Source organism: Anomaloglossus baeobatrachus, chromosome 5 (genome assembly GCF_048569485.1).
Source record: "Anomaloglossus baeobatrachus isolate aAnoBae1 chromosome 5, aAnoBae1.hap1, whole genome shotgun sequence".
Lineage (NCBI taxonomy): Eukaryota > Metazoa > Chordata > Amphibia > Anura > Aromobatidae > Anomaloglossus > Anomaloglossus baeobatrachus.
In genome coordinates this window covers 123,010,950-123,027,886 of record NC_134357.1, presented here as the reverse complement: position 1 = coordinate 123,027,886, position 16,937 = coordinate 123,010,950, and the positions used below count along the sequence as shown (strand labels likewise).

Below are 16,937 nucleotides of genomic sequence, written 5' to 3'. Positions count from 1 at the left end.
AATTATCATACAATAACATAAGCTATTATGATTAGTAAATGTAGCGTACAGCTCTGCAGATGTTCCTTGTTGAATAAAAAAGGGAAGAAAAACCCTATTCTGTATGAATGTATTTTCAACACAAGTTAATCCTTGTGCCAGTTTCACAGTTTTTATTATTGCTTGTCTTATATAATCTGACAGTCTAATTGTACTTGTAATCAAATATTTATTTTACAGCTTATTAAAAGTATTTGGCAGATCAGGGTAGATGTTTTATGAATTCTATGAATGTACCCCAGTTCCTATGTTATTGTGCATAGTTTAGTCTATGTTAAAAGTATGGCTTTTTGGCTACAAATCTTCCCTGAAGTCAACTGGCAAAACGTCTCCACACATTAAATGGGTGTAGCTGGTTTCCATTTGTGGCTGCCAGTTCTGTGCTGATGGCACTGCTGGACATCTTCCAATTTATAGCAAAGTAAACATGATGTATTTTTCATCGGCTGCACTAAATCTCCTTGGCTGACCACTGAGTCTATGATACTCTATATTGGCCATTTCTTTTGGACTCTCATCAAAAGAGCTTGAACATCACATCTTGAAACCCTAGTCTACTTTGAAATTGTTTCCTGGGAGAGAGGAGAGATCTTGCTGATGCAGTATAACTACCTTATGGCTTATTGCTGTACTCAGTCTTGTCATGGTGTATGATTTGTGAAATAATATTGTCTTCAACAACCTCACCTTTGTGCCAAGGGTTGGCTATTACTCAACCAGTTTTAAGCCTCCTACAGAACTGTTTCTGTTAATTGCTGTGTTTTTACCCCTTTCACCCAGGGGCGATTTTTTTTGTTTTCAATTTCGTTTTTACCTGCACTTTTCTGAAAGCCATATGCCTTTATTTTTAAGTCAATATTGCTATATGAGGGCTTATTTTTTGCAAGACGAGTTATACTTTTGAATGAAACTATTAATTTTACCATATAGTGTACTGGAAAACGGGAAAATCCTTAAAGGGGTTATCCGGCTTATTTTGACTTTATTTTATTATTTCCCTATTGGGCTACATTGGGGCAGGTAAGTAGATAGAGACCACTTACCTGCCCTGCTGTCAGCCCCTCTTCCCCGGCTCAGAGTGGTCATGTGACCGCTCCTGCTGAGATTTTGCTGCTTCCGGTTATTTCATGTCAACATGGGCAGGGCCATGTTGACATGCAAATCTGGAACAGCATGTTGCCACCCTGCTGAGCTGTACAGTGTGTGGAGTCCCCGCCCCCTTCCCTGCACCCTCCCACACATTCCCCTGCACCCCGTACTCTGCCCACAACCTCCCCCTGAACTGCTGTGGGGTCCGTGACCTGGGGGAGGGGCCTGCCTGCAGCTGCCGTGGTGTCAGCACCAGCACCGGGCCCCCTACTCAGGATCGCACATTCAAATATACCGGCATCGCAGATCACAGATGCCGATATATTTGAAAGCGTTGATGAGAGGGAGCACAGCGCTGCTTCTCATCACTGCCCCGCTGTCTGTGCTCTCTTCAGCACAGCGGTGACGTCACTACTGTGCTGATATTTCCAGAGCACAGACAGCGTGCGAACATGCCGGAGCAGTGGGGGCCGAGGACCGGTGAGTATGTACTCCCTACATGTGTTCCCTATGGGGGTAGGGGGGTCAGTGCAGAGCGCCGTGTGTGCGTGCGGTGCAGAACCATATGTGTGTGCGGTGCAGAGCCATATATGTGTGTGATGTGCAGAGCCATATGTGTAGGTGCAGTGCAGAGCCATATGTGTGTGTGGTGCAGAGCCCGATGTGTGTGTGCGGTGCAGAGTCCGATGTGTGTGCGGTGCAGAGTCCGATGTGTGTGTGGTGCAGAGTCTGATGTGGGGCTGTTATTTGCAATGCTGTAGTGATAACAGGTCAGTGCTGGGCAGAATACTGACATGGAATGTGTGTGCAGGGGGCAGGCAGAGGGCGGGCAAGGGGCGAGGCTGGATAATGAGGCCGGGCGGTGCCAGCTGTGACTGGGAGGTTTGGCACAGGAAGAGGTCAGTTTGTTGGAGCTGAATGTAAACAAAGAGCTGCAGAGAATAAAGTCATAATTCAAGAGCAACAAAAGTTAGTAAACAAAAAATAACAATGTAGGGGTGTTTTATATGACAATACAGCACAGATTAGCTTAACAAAAAATTTTGAGTTTATGTCGGACAACCCCTTTAACTGTGTGAAAGTGCACCTAGAAGAATTGAAACTGCTTTGAAGGTAAAAGGTGGCCAGGTCACAGCAAATATTGGTTTAATTTAGATAGTACTTTTGTTTGTTAACTTTGTATTGTGCTAAAGGTCCAGTCACACTAAGCAACTTACCAGCGATCCCAACAACGATAGGGATCGCTGGTAAGTTGCTAGGAGGTTGCTGGTGAGATGTCACACTGCAACGCTCCAGCGATCCCACCAGCAACCTGACCTGGCAGGGATCGCTGGAGCGTGGCTACACAAGTTGCTGGTGAGCTCACTAGCAACCAGTGACCAGCCCCCAGCGCCGCGTGGAAGATGCTGCGCTTGGTAACTAAGGTAAATATCGGGTAACCAACCCGATATTTACCTTGGTTACCACCGCACGGAGCTACAAGTGCAGAGAGCAGGGAGCAGCGCACACTGAGCGCTGGCTCCCTGCTCTCCTAGTTACAGCACACATCAGGTTAATTACAGGATGTGTGCTGTAGCTAAATGTGCACAGAGCAGGGAGCAGCGCACACTGCTTAGCGCTGGCTCCCTGCTCTCCTAGCTACAGCACACATCGGGTTAATTAACCCGATGTGTGCTGCAGCTAAATGTGCACAGAGCAGGGAGCAGCGCACACTGCTTAGCGCTGGCTCCCTGCTCTCCTAGTTACAGCACTCATGGGGTTAATTTCCCGATGTGTGCTGTAGCTACATGTGCACACAGCAGGAGCCGACACTGACAGTGAGAGCGGCGGAGGCTGGTATCAAAGGTAAATATCGGGTAACCAAGGACAGGGCTTCTTGGTTACCCGATGTTTACATTGGTTACCAGCCTCCGCAGAAGCCGGCTCCTGCTGCCTGCACATTTAGTTGTTGCTGTCTCGCTGTCACACACAGCGATGTGCGCTTCACAGCGGGACAGCAACAACTAAAAAATGGCCCAGGACATTCAGCAACAACCAACGACCTCACAGCAGGGGCCAGGTTGTTGCTGGATGTCACACACAGCAACATCGCTAGCAACGTCACAAAAGTTGTTCGTTAGCAGCGATGTTGCTAGCGATGTTGCTTAGTGTGACGGGGCCTTATGTAGTAAAAATAAACTATTTGTAATTTTTTTTTTTTAAAAAAAAAAAAAATTCTTACTTTACAGCATTTTTTCCAAACCTATCTAAAACTTTTACACAGTACTGTATATATCCAATCCATTGATAAGTCCATTAGAAAATTCTGTGTTCCACATAAAATTGTTGCTCACCTGCCAGTTAAGAGTTCATAGATGAGTATACCAAGAGACCAGTAATCTGCTCCAAAGTCATGTCCTCGGTTCATGATTATTTCTGGGGCCACATACTCAGGAGTTCCACAAAATGTCCATGTCTTTTTACCTGGTCCAATCTTTTTTGCAAACCCAAAATCTACCTATAAAAACATGAAAAACATTTTGAAACGTCTGATGGTAATGAATTGTCAATATGTTAATTGAGAATATTGCACGTCTACAAAAACATACAGGCTTGTCTATGACTGATTCGTTGTTGCTGATTTCTTTAATAGTTAAATGATGCAAGTGTGGCACATTTCCACAACTTTACAGCTCATTTGGCTAATAGTTTTCACGTCACTTTCATTCCTCATTCTCCTACTAACCATCTTTATATATCCCTCTGAATCAAGGAGAAGATTCTCTGGTTTGAGGTCTCGGTAGACAATTCCTCGATTGTGCAGGTAGTCAAAAGCTTCAAGAACACATCCAATGCAGAATCGGGCAATCCCTTCCTCAAAAGAGCCCCTGAATTTCAGTAAGCAGAAAAAAATGCACAATGAATACATTTTAGAGTGAAGCATACAAAATGCTTATTAATGCAAATAACACACACAGAAATTGTCTTATCCAAAAGTCTTTGATGAGAGCTGATATAAGAACAATGTAGCTAAGACAATTGGCTGGGGATCCATGGTGGTAATCATCCAATTAGCACATTTGTTACAAAATGTATACATTAAAATAACAGAATAATTGGTGTTTCTGTTCTTGTCTTGGTCTTGGGTACTATATTTAACTTGGTTTCTCAATCTCTTCTTATCTGTTTTTGTACTTCATTGACTGTTATTATTAATAATAATAATAATAATAATAATAATAATAATAATAATATGATGTATGTTGCATCTATTGGCTTTGCACTCAGCAAATACTGATATACTTAGTATATCAGTGTTGGGGCGTAGTGTTGGGGCTCTATTGCATTGATCAATTCAGTAGCTAAATTTCTCTTGATTCATATGTTCATGGCAGTAATGCAGATTCCATTTTTCACATTTTCACTCTTACATATAGCTATTGGATTTTTCAAGTCAGTATTCACACAGCAGTTTCTGCTATTTCATGTATTCCCCTTACATAGTCACTGGTGTGCATACCTTATCTCCCCATAATAATACTGATATACTTGGCTGGATGTTTTAATATGTAGCAAAGCAATGTACAAGATGTCATAATAGTAATGTGGTATGTGGGCAATTACTACATTCCAAAATGGTATATTTCCCTGTACATTTCCTGCACATTTTTTACAGGTGGTATATATTCTCCATGTATCAAATACAGACTATATATATAATATAACATGTTCCAAGAAAGCAATAGTACCTCTATTAGCTGCATTTAGTGTAGCTTAAGCAGCTGAAGAAGGGATAGTGTATTAGAGGCATGTAGGCAGGGATTCTAGTGAAGTGACCAGAGAAGGGAGTACTTTTTCCCGGGCGGTAGCAAATGGAAATGTCACCCTGGTGGCCGTTGCCCGGTCCCGTGCTCTGGGAACCTTTTGTTATTGGGGGGTATTTACAGGGAGAAAAGAGTTTTTGTCATATGACGCCACCTGCGGGTTGCGGTTAGGGATGAAGAACCGCTGCTGCTTAATATAGGTATCCCCAGGGTTGGTTGTAGTGGCAGCTGTGATGGTAGGCCCTCTTCATGTAGAGCTGTGCCTGGGAGATGTAGTGGGGCAATAATGGAGACCACACCAGGTTGTCTTTAACAGTCTCTACTCACTGTGAACCCAGGGGTTGCTGTTTCAGGTCCCAGAAGGACCAGTAGCAATGTAGTGACCCAGGTTGCTCTGTCCCCGGCACTCTCTGTAAATTGAGTTCCCGTAGCGTGGAGCGTTTTGGGATCCCGACTGTCCCTTGTGGGATAGTCTCCTACTCCATGCGGTGGGCAGTGCGGACCCTGCGGGGAGAAAAGTGTCCGAACCCCGATCCTAGTTTACTGCTGATGCCCCCGGATTATTTGGTTTGGTGAAGTCCATAAAGGTGTCCTCACCGGGCAGGTATTTGCAGAACAGTCTAAAACTTGCGCTTGACCTAGGGCCCTGTGCCCCGTGCATTCTCCGGTCCCAGCAATATCTCTGTACCAGTCCTGGCGACCTCTCTCCTGTGCCCCCGGGGTCCCCGTTACACGGGCCCAGCTCCGCATACCTCTCCTGTGTGCTACTCGACTCTCTCCTCACTCCTAATTGACTGACCCCTCCCACCAGGCTGGCTATAACCAGGGACTCGTTCCCATGTGACCATCCCCTTACATGGTTAACCTTCTATGCCCAGTGTGGAGAGGAAAACTAGGATTTAGATTATGTTTTGGTGGAAAAGGCACTGATACTCCAGGTTCCAGGGGGTAGGTCCTGCATCCCCAAGAAGATGCAGTTCCCTTAGGGGTCTCATGGGCGCTACACTAGCCTTCCAGATCTTGATGCTGCTATGAGTGAGGGCCGCCCACGAAAAGTTGAATGAGGACTGCCTTCTGGCCGTCCAAAAATTATGGGTGAGGGTGGCTGCTGACTCTCTAAAAATTGAGTGAGGGCCGGCTGATAGTTCTCTAAAAATTTGGAGTGAGAGACGCATGATAATTAATTAATATACTGCATAAAGAAGAGGAGAGCCACAAAAAGAAAACATCATGAACCATATACCTTTTTTGGGTGAGAAGGGGTGCATGGGAATATACCATAAAAAAGTAACATATGATTTGTCTTTATGTTCCGCTCCTGTTATTTGCTGGGGTTGAGAATTTGGGGGTGATCCAGGCCTTGTTCCTTTTTAGAACAGTTAGCCTGTCAGTATTTTCAGTTGATCAGCTATTATTCCCCTGGCAGCACTAAAAACCTTTTCCAACAAAACACTAATGACAGGGCAGGCCAGCACCTCCAGAGTGTAGCGGGACAGTTTATGCCAAATGTCCAGCTTGATAACCCAATAGTTGTACTGCACACTGTAATCACAGAGGATGCTGGTACGGTCAGCTAGGTAGTCTTTCACAAACTTCATAAGCTTTTTCCTCCTTTCAGACTGACCTGTGCATCTGGAGGATCTAATGAGACTGTCCCAGACCTTTGATAGTGTTCTCCTGCCTCTGTTGGACCTGGTGTGTGTCTCCTTCATGTCTTCTCCTTGGTTGTCCAAGGATTATGAGTCATAATAATTTATGACCTCTGCCACCAACATTGTAAAATGAGAACATTTTGTACAAATTCTTAAATTAAGCCTTCAGGTATTGCACCATTCTATTAGTCCTTTTCACCTATGGAAGGAGAGATGGAAAGTTCTCCTTGTAGAGAGTCTTGAGAACGGTGAATAAACAGTACTCAGTGTTGGCCGAAATGTGTATAATGTGAGGGTCATGGGAAAGGCTGCGGAACATAAATGGGTGCACTACTGGCGTACCTTTACAAGTAGCTCAGAGAAATCTGGATAAGTTTTTAAGAAAGCGCTGAACCTGGATACATGTGTGAGCTTGCCAAGGTTCAGAGCCACCACAAGGCTATGCATATTATCACACACAACCACGCCTGGTTGTAGATTAAGCAATAAAGGTGGCTTTACACACTGCAATATCACAAACGACATCGCTGTAACGTCACCGGTTTTGTGACGTAATAGCGACCTCCCCAGCGACATTGCAGTGTGTGAAACACATCAGCGACCTGGCCCCTGCTGTGAGGTCGCTGAGCGCTACAAATCATTCAGGACCATTCTTTGGTCCTTTGTTTCCCGCTGTGCAGCATGCATCGCTAGAAAGTCTCAGTGTGTAAAGGGGACTTTACAGCGACTTCGTTAGCGACTTCCCTTTCAAAAAGCTGCTTTACAACGTCCCCAATGACTAGCTAGGTCGCTCTGCAAGTCCGGATCGCTGTTACGTCGTTGGCCAGGTTTGCCTGTTTGACAGCTCACCAGCGACTCACCAGAGACTTTGTAGCGATCCCGGCCAGGTTGGGATCGCTGGTGGGATCGCTGAAAGTCTCAGTGTGTAAAGGGGCCTTAAGAGTTACAGTTTTATCTGGTCTGTTATACCTTTCAACAATTTTGAGGTAGTTTGCTGTTTGTCACCTAAAGGAATTAGTTTATCCATAGCCTGTTGCTGCTTCACTGAGGCAGTAATGCAGTGCAAATGATATGGCTGAAAAGCTCGGACAATTCAGACATGGAGGAGGGGGAGGGAGTGCAACTGGTGTAAGAAGTGGGGAAACTCTGAAAGAACTAAAACCCACAATCCTCAGCATCACTAGCATGTGTTACCTCCCAGGATCCCACTCTGTCCTGGCCTCTACAAGGCTCACCCAGTGTGCCATCATGCAAATGTTGCATCCCTGTTCAAAAGCCATTGTCCTTGTGTTGGTCGTTAAGTGGACCTTCCCAGTAACTGCATTAGTGAGGGCACAGATGACACTATGGGGCAGGTGCTGGTGAAAGGCACGGATGTCACACTGGGAAAAATAGCAATGGCTGGGGAAGAAGTACCGCGTGATGGCTGTTGCCATGAGGTTGCGAAAAGCCTCAGTGTCCACAAGCCTAAATGGCAACATTTCCAGGTCAATCAATCTGGAAATGTACCCAATTAGTGTTTGGGCTTGTGGATGGGTAGTTAAATTTGCATTCCAACACCTGGGGTAAGGGCAGCTGAATGCTGCCCAGGGATAAAGGATCAGAGAATATTGCTGATGGTGCTTTCAAATATGCAACATGAAAAGCACAGGATTTTTGAAAATGCCTGGGTATACTGGTAGGATCCAAACCCGTAATATGCATATGTGCAATAACACGTGCAGGGTGAGAGGCATCTGCGCTTGACTGGGAAGGGGTGCATGGGAATACACCATAAAAAAAATACATATGATTCTGCTCCTGTCATCTGTTGGGGTTGAGAAGTTCGGGGTGATCCAGGCTTTACAAGCACATAGCACAGTGCAAGAGGCAGTGGTGTCACTCGAAGACACTGACAGTGTCCCTTTGACTTCCATAATACTCATTACTTGTGAGGAGCACCCGAGCATTCCAATTTTCTTGGTTCGAGGACTGATCACACAAGCATTTTAGTGCTGGCCCATCACTATTCATTATCTACACTGTGTGCAGAATTATTAGGCAAGTTGTATTTTAGAGGATTTTTTTGATCAACAACTATGTTCTCAATCAACTCAAAAGACTCATAAATATCAAAGCTTAATATTTTTGGAAGTTGGAGAGTTTTTTTTTTAAATTTGGCTATCTTACGAGGATATCTGTTTGTGCAGGTAACTATTACTGTGCAGAATTATTAGGCAACGTAATAAAAACCAAATATATTCCCATCTCACTTGTTTATTTTTACCAGGTAAACCAATATAACTGCACAAAATTTAGAAATAAACATTTCTGACATGCAAAAACAAAACCCCAAAAAATTAGTGACCAATATAGCCACCTTTCTTTACGATGACACTCAACAGCTTACCATCTGATTCTGTCAGTTGCTTGAAATGTTTACGATCAACATTGCCTGCAGCAGCCACCACAGCCTCCAGACACTGTTCCGAGAGGTGTACTGTTTTCCCTCCCTGTAGATCTTACATTTTATGAGGGACCACAGGTTCTCTATCTTTATGGGGTTCAGAACAGGTGAACAAGGGGGCCATTTCATTATTTTTTTCATCTTTCAGACCTTTAGTGGCCAGCCACGCTATGGAGTAGTTGGATGCATGTGATGGAGCATTGTCCTGCATGAAAATCATGTTTTTCTTGAACGATATGGACTTCTTCCTGTACCACTGCTTGAAGAAGTTGTCTTCCAGAAACTGGCAGTAGGTCTGGGAGTTGAGCTTCACTCCATCCTCAACCCGAAAAGATCCCACAAGTTCATCTTTTATAATACCAGCCCATACCAGTGCTCCACCCCCACCTTGCTGGCGTCTAGGTCGGAGTGGAGCTCTCTACCCTTTATTTATCCAGCCTCTGGCCCATCCATCTGGCCCTTCAAGAGTCACTCTCATTTCATCAGTCCATAAAACCTTTGAAAAATCAGTCTTAAGATATTTCTTGGCCCAGTCTTGACGTTTTATCTTATTTTTCTTATTCAAAAGTGGTTGTTTTTTAGCCTTCCTTACCTTGGACATGTCCCTGAGTATGGCACACCTTGTGCTTTTTGATACTCCAGTAACATTGCAGCTCTGAAATATGGCTAAAAACTGGTGGCAAATGGCATCTTGGCAGCTTCACGCTTGATTTTCCTCACTTCATGAGCAGTTATTTTGCGCCTTTTTTGCCCAACACGCTTCTTGCGACCCTGTTGGCTATTTGCCATGAAACGCTTGATTGTTCGGTGATCACGCTTCAAAAGTTTGGCAATTTCAAGACTGCTGCATCCCTCTGCAAGACATCCCACAATTTTGGACTTTTCAGGGCCTGTCAAATCTCTCTTCTGACCCATTTTGCCAAAGGAAAGGAAGTTGCCTAATAATTAAGCACACCTTATATAGGGTGTCGATATCATTACACCGCACCCCTCCTCATTACAGCGATGCAGATCACCTGATTTACTTAATTGGTAGTTGGCTCTCAAGCCTAAACAGCTTGGAGTCGGACAACATGTATAAAAATTATCATTTGGTCAAAATACTCATATGCCTAATAATTCTGCACACAGTGTATGTGTATTAAAATATTGATTAGAGAAACTATTGATTTCTTATTGAATATACAATTATAAAAGAAATAGATAATAATCATTAAGAATAGACAACTTTACAATTTTAACACTTTCACTCAACTTACGTGTCTCTGAGAATACTCCAGAGTTCACCACCGAGACACACCTCCAGGAGCATGTAGACATATTTGGCATCCCTGAAAGTTCTGTAGAGCCTACAAAACAAAAATATTTTTTTATTCTGAAATGAGGCCACCAAGAACTTAGATCAGCAAAGCACAGTGCTGTTTCCAGTAAATATTACACAGTTCATTGTATTCACAAGACATCTTGTGCACTTACTATTTCAGATTGATACAGGTAAAATATCTTTTTACCATCTTTTCAGTTAGCCATTAAAAGGTATCAACCACTGATGACTCTCAGTTCTTTTAAACAAACATTTTTTATTTCAGATTGTCAATATCAAGCATGTCTATTGTAAGGGGCCCTTTGCACACTACAACATCGCAGGTGCGATGTCGGTGGGGTCAAATCGAAAGTGACGCACATCCGGCGTCGCTCTCGACATCGTAGTGTGTAAATCCTTTATGATACGATTGACGAGCGCAAAAGCGCCGTAATCGTATCATTGGTGTAGCGTCAATGATGTAGCGTCGGTCATTTCCATTAATTGGGAAATACCGATGTTATGATGTTGTTCCTCGTTTCTGCGGCAGCACACATCGCTGTGTGTGAAGCCGCGGGAGCGAGGAACATCTCCTACCTGTGTCCTGCAGCTCACGCCGGCTATGCGGAAGGAAGGAGGTGGGCGGGATGTTTACGTCCTGCTCATCTCCGTGCCTCCGCTTCTATTGGCCGCCTGCCATGTGACGTTGCTATGACGCCGCACGACCCGCCCCCTTAATAAGGAGGCGGTTCGCCGGCCAGAGCGACGTCGCAGGGCAGGTGAGTGCATGTGAAGCTGCCGTAGCGATAATGTTCGCTACGGCAGCTATCACCATGATATTGCAACTGCGACGGGGGCGGAGTCTATCACGCACGGCATCGCAGCATCGGCTTGCGATGTCGTAGTGTGCAAAGTGCCCCTAAGAGTGTCTGTATAGGCTGATAATGTTCTTATGGAAGGAATTGTTTCTACTGTATGTCTAGAAAAATAACATTTGTCAGTTCTCTTATCATGTTGTTATTAGAGATGAGCAAACCTGAGTTTTGAGGTTTGGGTTAGGAAACCGACTTCCAAAAAACCCAAAGTTCGGGTTCGAAGTTCGAGTGAGTAAAATCAGAGGGAATTTTCCTGTTTTGACACTTAGTCGCCTTGTAAATTATTTAGGTCAAATAGCTCTCCTTCCCTCCCAAGCTTTGCCATGTGGGAAAACAGTAGTGTACAACCAGAATTTGGCATTGCCATCTTTGGTAGAAAATGTATAACAAAATTATGAGGCCATATTTAACTATTATCCTTGTAAAAATGTAAAATGTGGGTCTAAAACAACATTTTAGTGGTAAAAATGTAAATTTTTTCACTGACCAATGGGTATAAAATTTTTTGAAACTCCTGTGCAGTAAGCATGTGGACTACTCCTCTGAAAGGGTGAAGTTTCTAAAATGGGGTCCCTTATACAATTCGGACACATCATGGGTTCTGCCAGTGTGACATGGCACTGGAAACCATTTCAGCAAAATCTACAATCCAACATGGCGCTCCTTCCCTTTTGAGATTTTCACTGTTAAAAGTAATTTCCAACCACACAGTGATATTGGTGTACACGAGAGAAGTTGTGTAACAAATTGTGTGGTCTAGTTTCCCCAATTAGCGTTTTTAAAAATTTGGGGCCAAAGTCACTTTTTAGTACATTTGTTTTTTATTATTACAGTCCAATATAATAAGATTCTGTGAATTCTCTGCATGTTCAAAATGCATTACACCCGTAGATTAATTACTTCAGGGGTAAAGGTTCCAAAATGGAGTAACATGTGAGGGTTTTCTGTTTTGGCATTTTAGGGGCTCTCTTATACAACATGGCATCCGCAATTTATCAAGGTAAAAAATAGTCCCAAAGTCAAACATCCCACCTTCCATTCTGAAACCTGCCATGTGCCGTAACAGAAAATTCTGACCCCATGTTGGATATTGATGTAGTCATGAGACGCTATACAACAACTTTGTGAAAGTGAGTAATTTGGTGCAAAAGCAACACTTTCATGGAAAAAAATATTAAATTTTCACAGCACAATGTTATAAATTTTTGTGAAGCACTTGTAGGTTCAAGATGCTCATCCCGCCCTTATACAAATTCCGTGAGAAGGTAGTTTTCAAAATGGGGTCACGTATCATGGGTTGCTACTGTTTTATTACTACTGGAGTCTCTGCAAATATGAGATGACAACCACAATCTATTCCAGCTATATTGGTGTTCCAAAAATTAAAAAACACTCCTTGTCTTCCAAACCCTGTACTCAAACAGTAGTATCAGAACACGTTTTGCATATCAATGTACCAGGAGAAAATGTACAACAAACTGCATAATCCAGTTTTTCCTTTTAACTTTGTGAAAGTGAAAAATTTGGGACTAAAGAAACCTTTTACTAAAAAAAATTGCATAAATTCCCTGAAACACCTAAAGGGTTAACAAACTTTCTGTGTGTGGTTTTGAATACTTAAAGGGGAGCAGTTGTTTAAACTTTATCTTGTTTGTGGGTTTTCAGACAAATAGGTCCCTTCAAAATAGGTTTTGCAAATTTCATTGAGAAAATTTCTAAAAACATGGCAGTTATTACTACATGAAGGCACTGACTCATCCTTTGTGTTTTTATTAACCCATTTATGACATCAGCGTACATGTATGGTGCAGCTGTGGCGCCCCTGACCTGGTCAGGCACCACTGAGTACTGCACCCATGCTGGGGACAGTACAATACAGGTAATCCAGAAGGCTGACCGAGGTGTGACTACACAGGCGCATAGTGATCAGGTCTCACACATGTACCTTTGGGAGGACCCCTGGGGATCCCAGGAGGGGGCAAAGCCTTCACCTCCACTGGAATAGTGGAGGGGGCCAAAAGCCTCCATCTCCACTCAAGGGGTGTGGTAAGAGAGCCTGGTTGCTAGGTGGCGTAGGCAAGAACAGGAGAGGAGGAGCAGTGAGCCGGTTTAGTGCAGAGTCCAGGGAGCTCCGAGGAGAGCAGACCCCTGGGGCTGTTGCAGTCTAACAGCGCCCGCGCAGTGGCTACCGACGGGGGAGAACGGTCACCTAGGAGTGCTACCCGAAATCCATCTTCAGCTAAAGAGAGAGCACGGAGTGGGAAGTAAGGAGACTGCTACGGAGTACCAGGCCCAAACGGGCGGCAGATCCCGGAGCGGGGATAGATCTACCTTTCCTCGCTAAACCTGCCGGTGTGGGGCCCTCAACGCCCACACCACAACACCCAAAAGCCGCAGCCACGTAGCCACAGTTAGGGCCCATAGTTCACAGGAGGCAAGCAGCTGGAGTGATCTGGTCCAGGCGACAAGCAAACGGCAACCAAACGAAGGGGAGAGAGGCTTCAGCAACTTCCCTGGGTGACCCCCATAGGGACTAAAAGTCGGGGTTACCCCAAACCACCAAGGGCTAAGGAAGGCGAGTCGGTAGTCACCATCATCAGTCAGCCTGAAGGACACCTGGTTCCAGCCTGGTTCATCCCAGCTACGCCCGGGTTACTCACCCTGCCATCAACTGTGAGTAAAACCCCTGAAAGACATCCTGCTTGTGTGGAGTTATTCTGCGCCTTGTGGTTCTACACACCTACACAGGGCCCTGGGGCTTGCCTCACTCTCAGGAGGCTATTACAACTAACTGCACCCACCATCAGCCCCAGGCGTCCCTTAACCTGCAGTGGCGGTCCGCACTGACCGCAATTCTGAGAGTGGCGTCACGACAATCCTACAAGAAGGTTTCCTACCTGTGACCAGACTGAGCCAGTGGAGTCCCTGAAGGTAATGCACCGACACAGCGTTCTCGGGGCTTCACACAGCAGGAAGTGTGTTGACGCAGAATGCCATACATGTGCAGTGCAACTTTCGCACCGCCTCACTAGTAGAGCTGTCGAAAGCATCAGCAAGTGTCACCAATATATCATAGCTGACCCCCTACAGTAACGCCATTGATCAGCTACATCAATCTTTTAATAAGAAAGAGGGGGCTCCCTCTTTGCTCTTATCAGCACAATGCAATTTCAATCACGTTAGCCGATGACTTCCATCGTGACCCTAGGGCGCCTAAAGGCTGCAAGGTCACCTATGTACGGTGTCTGTGTAGGATTGACTGATCTAATACCTGCATTGTAGACCATTAGACAGCAATCAGAGCTGGAAAAGTTGATATCCCATACTAGTGCTAAGCAAAAAAAGTTAAAAAATGTAATTAAAGTTCCTAAAAATGTGAAAAAATAATACGGATAGTAAAAAAAAAAATGTGAAAAAATTATAGAGATAGTAGAAAAAAAAATTGAAAAAATTATAGGGATAGTACAAAAAAAGTAATAAAGCACACATATTTGGTATTGATGCACTTGGAACAAACCAATCTATAAAATGGTCATATTATTTAAACTATTTAGTAAACACCATAAAAAAAATAAAACATGCCAAAAATATAGTTTTTTTGTCTTACTGGCACACAAAACATAAACGAAAAAGTAAATGGCATCGATAAAAACTTCATTTTGTCCTGCAAAAAAACTCAAATCCTTAAATAGCTCAGTAGATAAAAAAAATAAAAAAGTATGACAATAGAAAAAAATATTGTCTGTAAAAAAATTATATTAGTTTGCAAATGAAGCAAAACATAAAGAAACCTATAAAAATGTGGGATCATGGCGATTGTACTGACCAGAAAAATATAGTTGCCTGATCATTTTCTCCACACAATGAATGTGAAAATTTCCTATGAAAATAATAATAATAACTAATTATGGATTTTTGTTTCTTGTTCACTCTGGCAAAAATAATAATCGAAAAAAAAAAAAAAAATAAAAAATATTATGAATAATGGTACGAATAAAAATGTCATTACATCCTGAAGAAAACAAGTCACCACACAACCCATAGCTGTATGCTTTATCTGTGCTGGGTATCATAATATGGGGGAACCTGCACCAGATATTTTATTTATGTTTATACCACGATAGACGTGCTTTGTGATTGGAAGCAGTCAGCTGACACATTGCCACTCAGGGTGGGGGCGTGTCTGACTGCAAACAATCACAGATGTGTTTGAAAAAGGGTTATTAGCCGAAACGCTTTATTTACATTTGTACTGTGAATGTATGGAATAAATTCCTTTAACCCCTTAACGACCGCGGGCAGTAATATTACGTCCTAGTGGTCATAATGTTACTGCCCGCGGTCTCACGCTGGCAGCATGCCGCGATTGGGGTACATCTCAGCTGATTTTCACAGCTGAGATGTGTGCCTGCTAGGCACGAGCAGAATCGTTATCTGCTCGTGTCGTTTATCCCCTTAAATGGCGCTGTCAATATGTGACGGCGCCATTATAATCGCGATTGCGGTAAACATTTACTTACCGCCCGATACCGGAAGTCAAGTGACGTGATCACGTGTCTTCCGGTAGTTGTCATGGTAGCACAGGGTCATGTGATGACTCCTGTACCTGCCATGAATTACTTTCAGTTTCACTCGGCCCGGAGCCAAGTGAAGCAGAAAGTGAGCGCATCTGCTGTTTACAGCTGTGTAGCTGTGATCAGCAGATAGGGCAGAGCGATCGGATTGTTGATCGCTATAGCCCCCTAGGGGGACTAGTAAAATAAAAAAAGGAAAAAAAACGTTTTAAAAAATTAAAAAAAAAACTACAAAAAACTAAAAGTTTAAATCACCCCCCTTTCGCCCCATTGAAAATTAAATGGTTAAGAAAATAAAAAATATAGACACATTTGGTATCACCACGGACCCGGCAGTTTTCCATCTAAACTAATAGCTTATTTACACCATATCACAAGCTTTGTGTAAAACCTGATGAAGGTCAATTGACCGAAACGTTAATTTTGAATACACAAATTGCTTGTTTAAATAAAGAACTCATTTCATTTCAATTAAATTGAGTGCTGGATTTTTGGAATAGCCCGATCTATCAAAATATAAAATCAATTAATCTGATCAGTAAACGGCGTAGCGGCAAAAAAATTCCAAACGCCAAAATGACTTTTTTGTCGCCACAACTTTTGCGCAAAATGCAATAATAGGCGATCAAAACGTAGCATCTGCGCAAAAATGGAACCGTCAAAAAACATCAGCTCGAGACGCAAAAAATAAGCCAACACTGAGCCATAGATCCTGAAAAATGAGAACACGGGTCAAGGAATACGGCGTAAAACGTGCGCCACTTTTTTTCGGACAAACTTCCGATTTTTTTTAACCCCTTATATAAAAGTAAACCTATACAGGTTTAGGGTCTACAAACTCCCATTGACCTGAGGCATCACACCCAGACATCAGTTTTACCATATAGTGAACACAGTGAATAAAATATCTCAAAAACTATAGTGCTATTGCACTTTTTTTGCAATTTTTCTGCCTTTGGAATCTTTTTGCCCTTTTCCAGTACACTATATGGTAAAACGTATGGTTTCATGTAAAAGTACATATCGTTCCGCAAAAAATGAGCCCTTACATGACCATATTGACTGAAAAATAAAAAAGTTACTTCTCTCAGAAGAAGAATGGCGAAAAAAAACAAAACGGAAAGCGAAAAATGGGCCGGTCGTGAAGGAGTTAGTT

The 16,937-nt window shown here is 43.3% G+C and overlaps 1 protein-coding gene across 1 annotated transcript in view; it reads right to left on the bottom strand.

The window, feature by feature from the left end:
• LOC142310954 (cGMP-dependent protein kinase 2-like) overlaps positions 1-16,937 on the bottom strand; it is a 321,185-nt gene that overhangs the window by 56,153 nt on the left and 248,095 nt on the right. The window contains exons 13-15 of the mRNA XM_075348830.1: positions 10,289-10,378; positions 3,854-3,995; positions 3,462-3,625 (exon numbers count right to left, since the gene is read on the bottom strand). Of these exons, the coding sequence (XP_075204945.1) occupies positions 3,462-3,625; positions 3,854-3,995; positions 10,289-10,378 (396 nt within the window). The remainder of the gene's footprint in view (positions 1-3,461; positions 3,626-3,853; positions 3,996-10,288; positions 10,379-16,937) is intronic.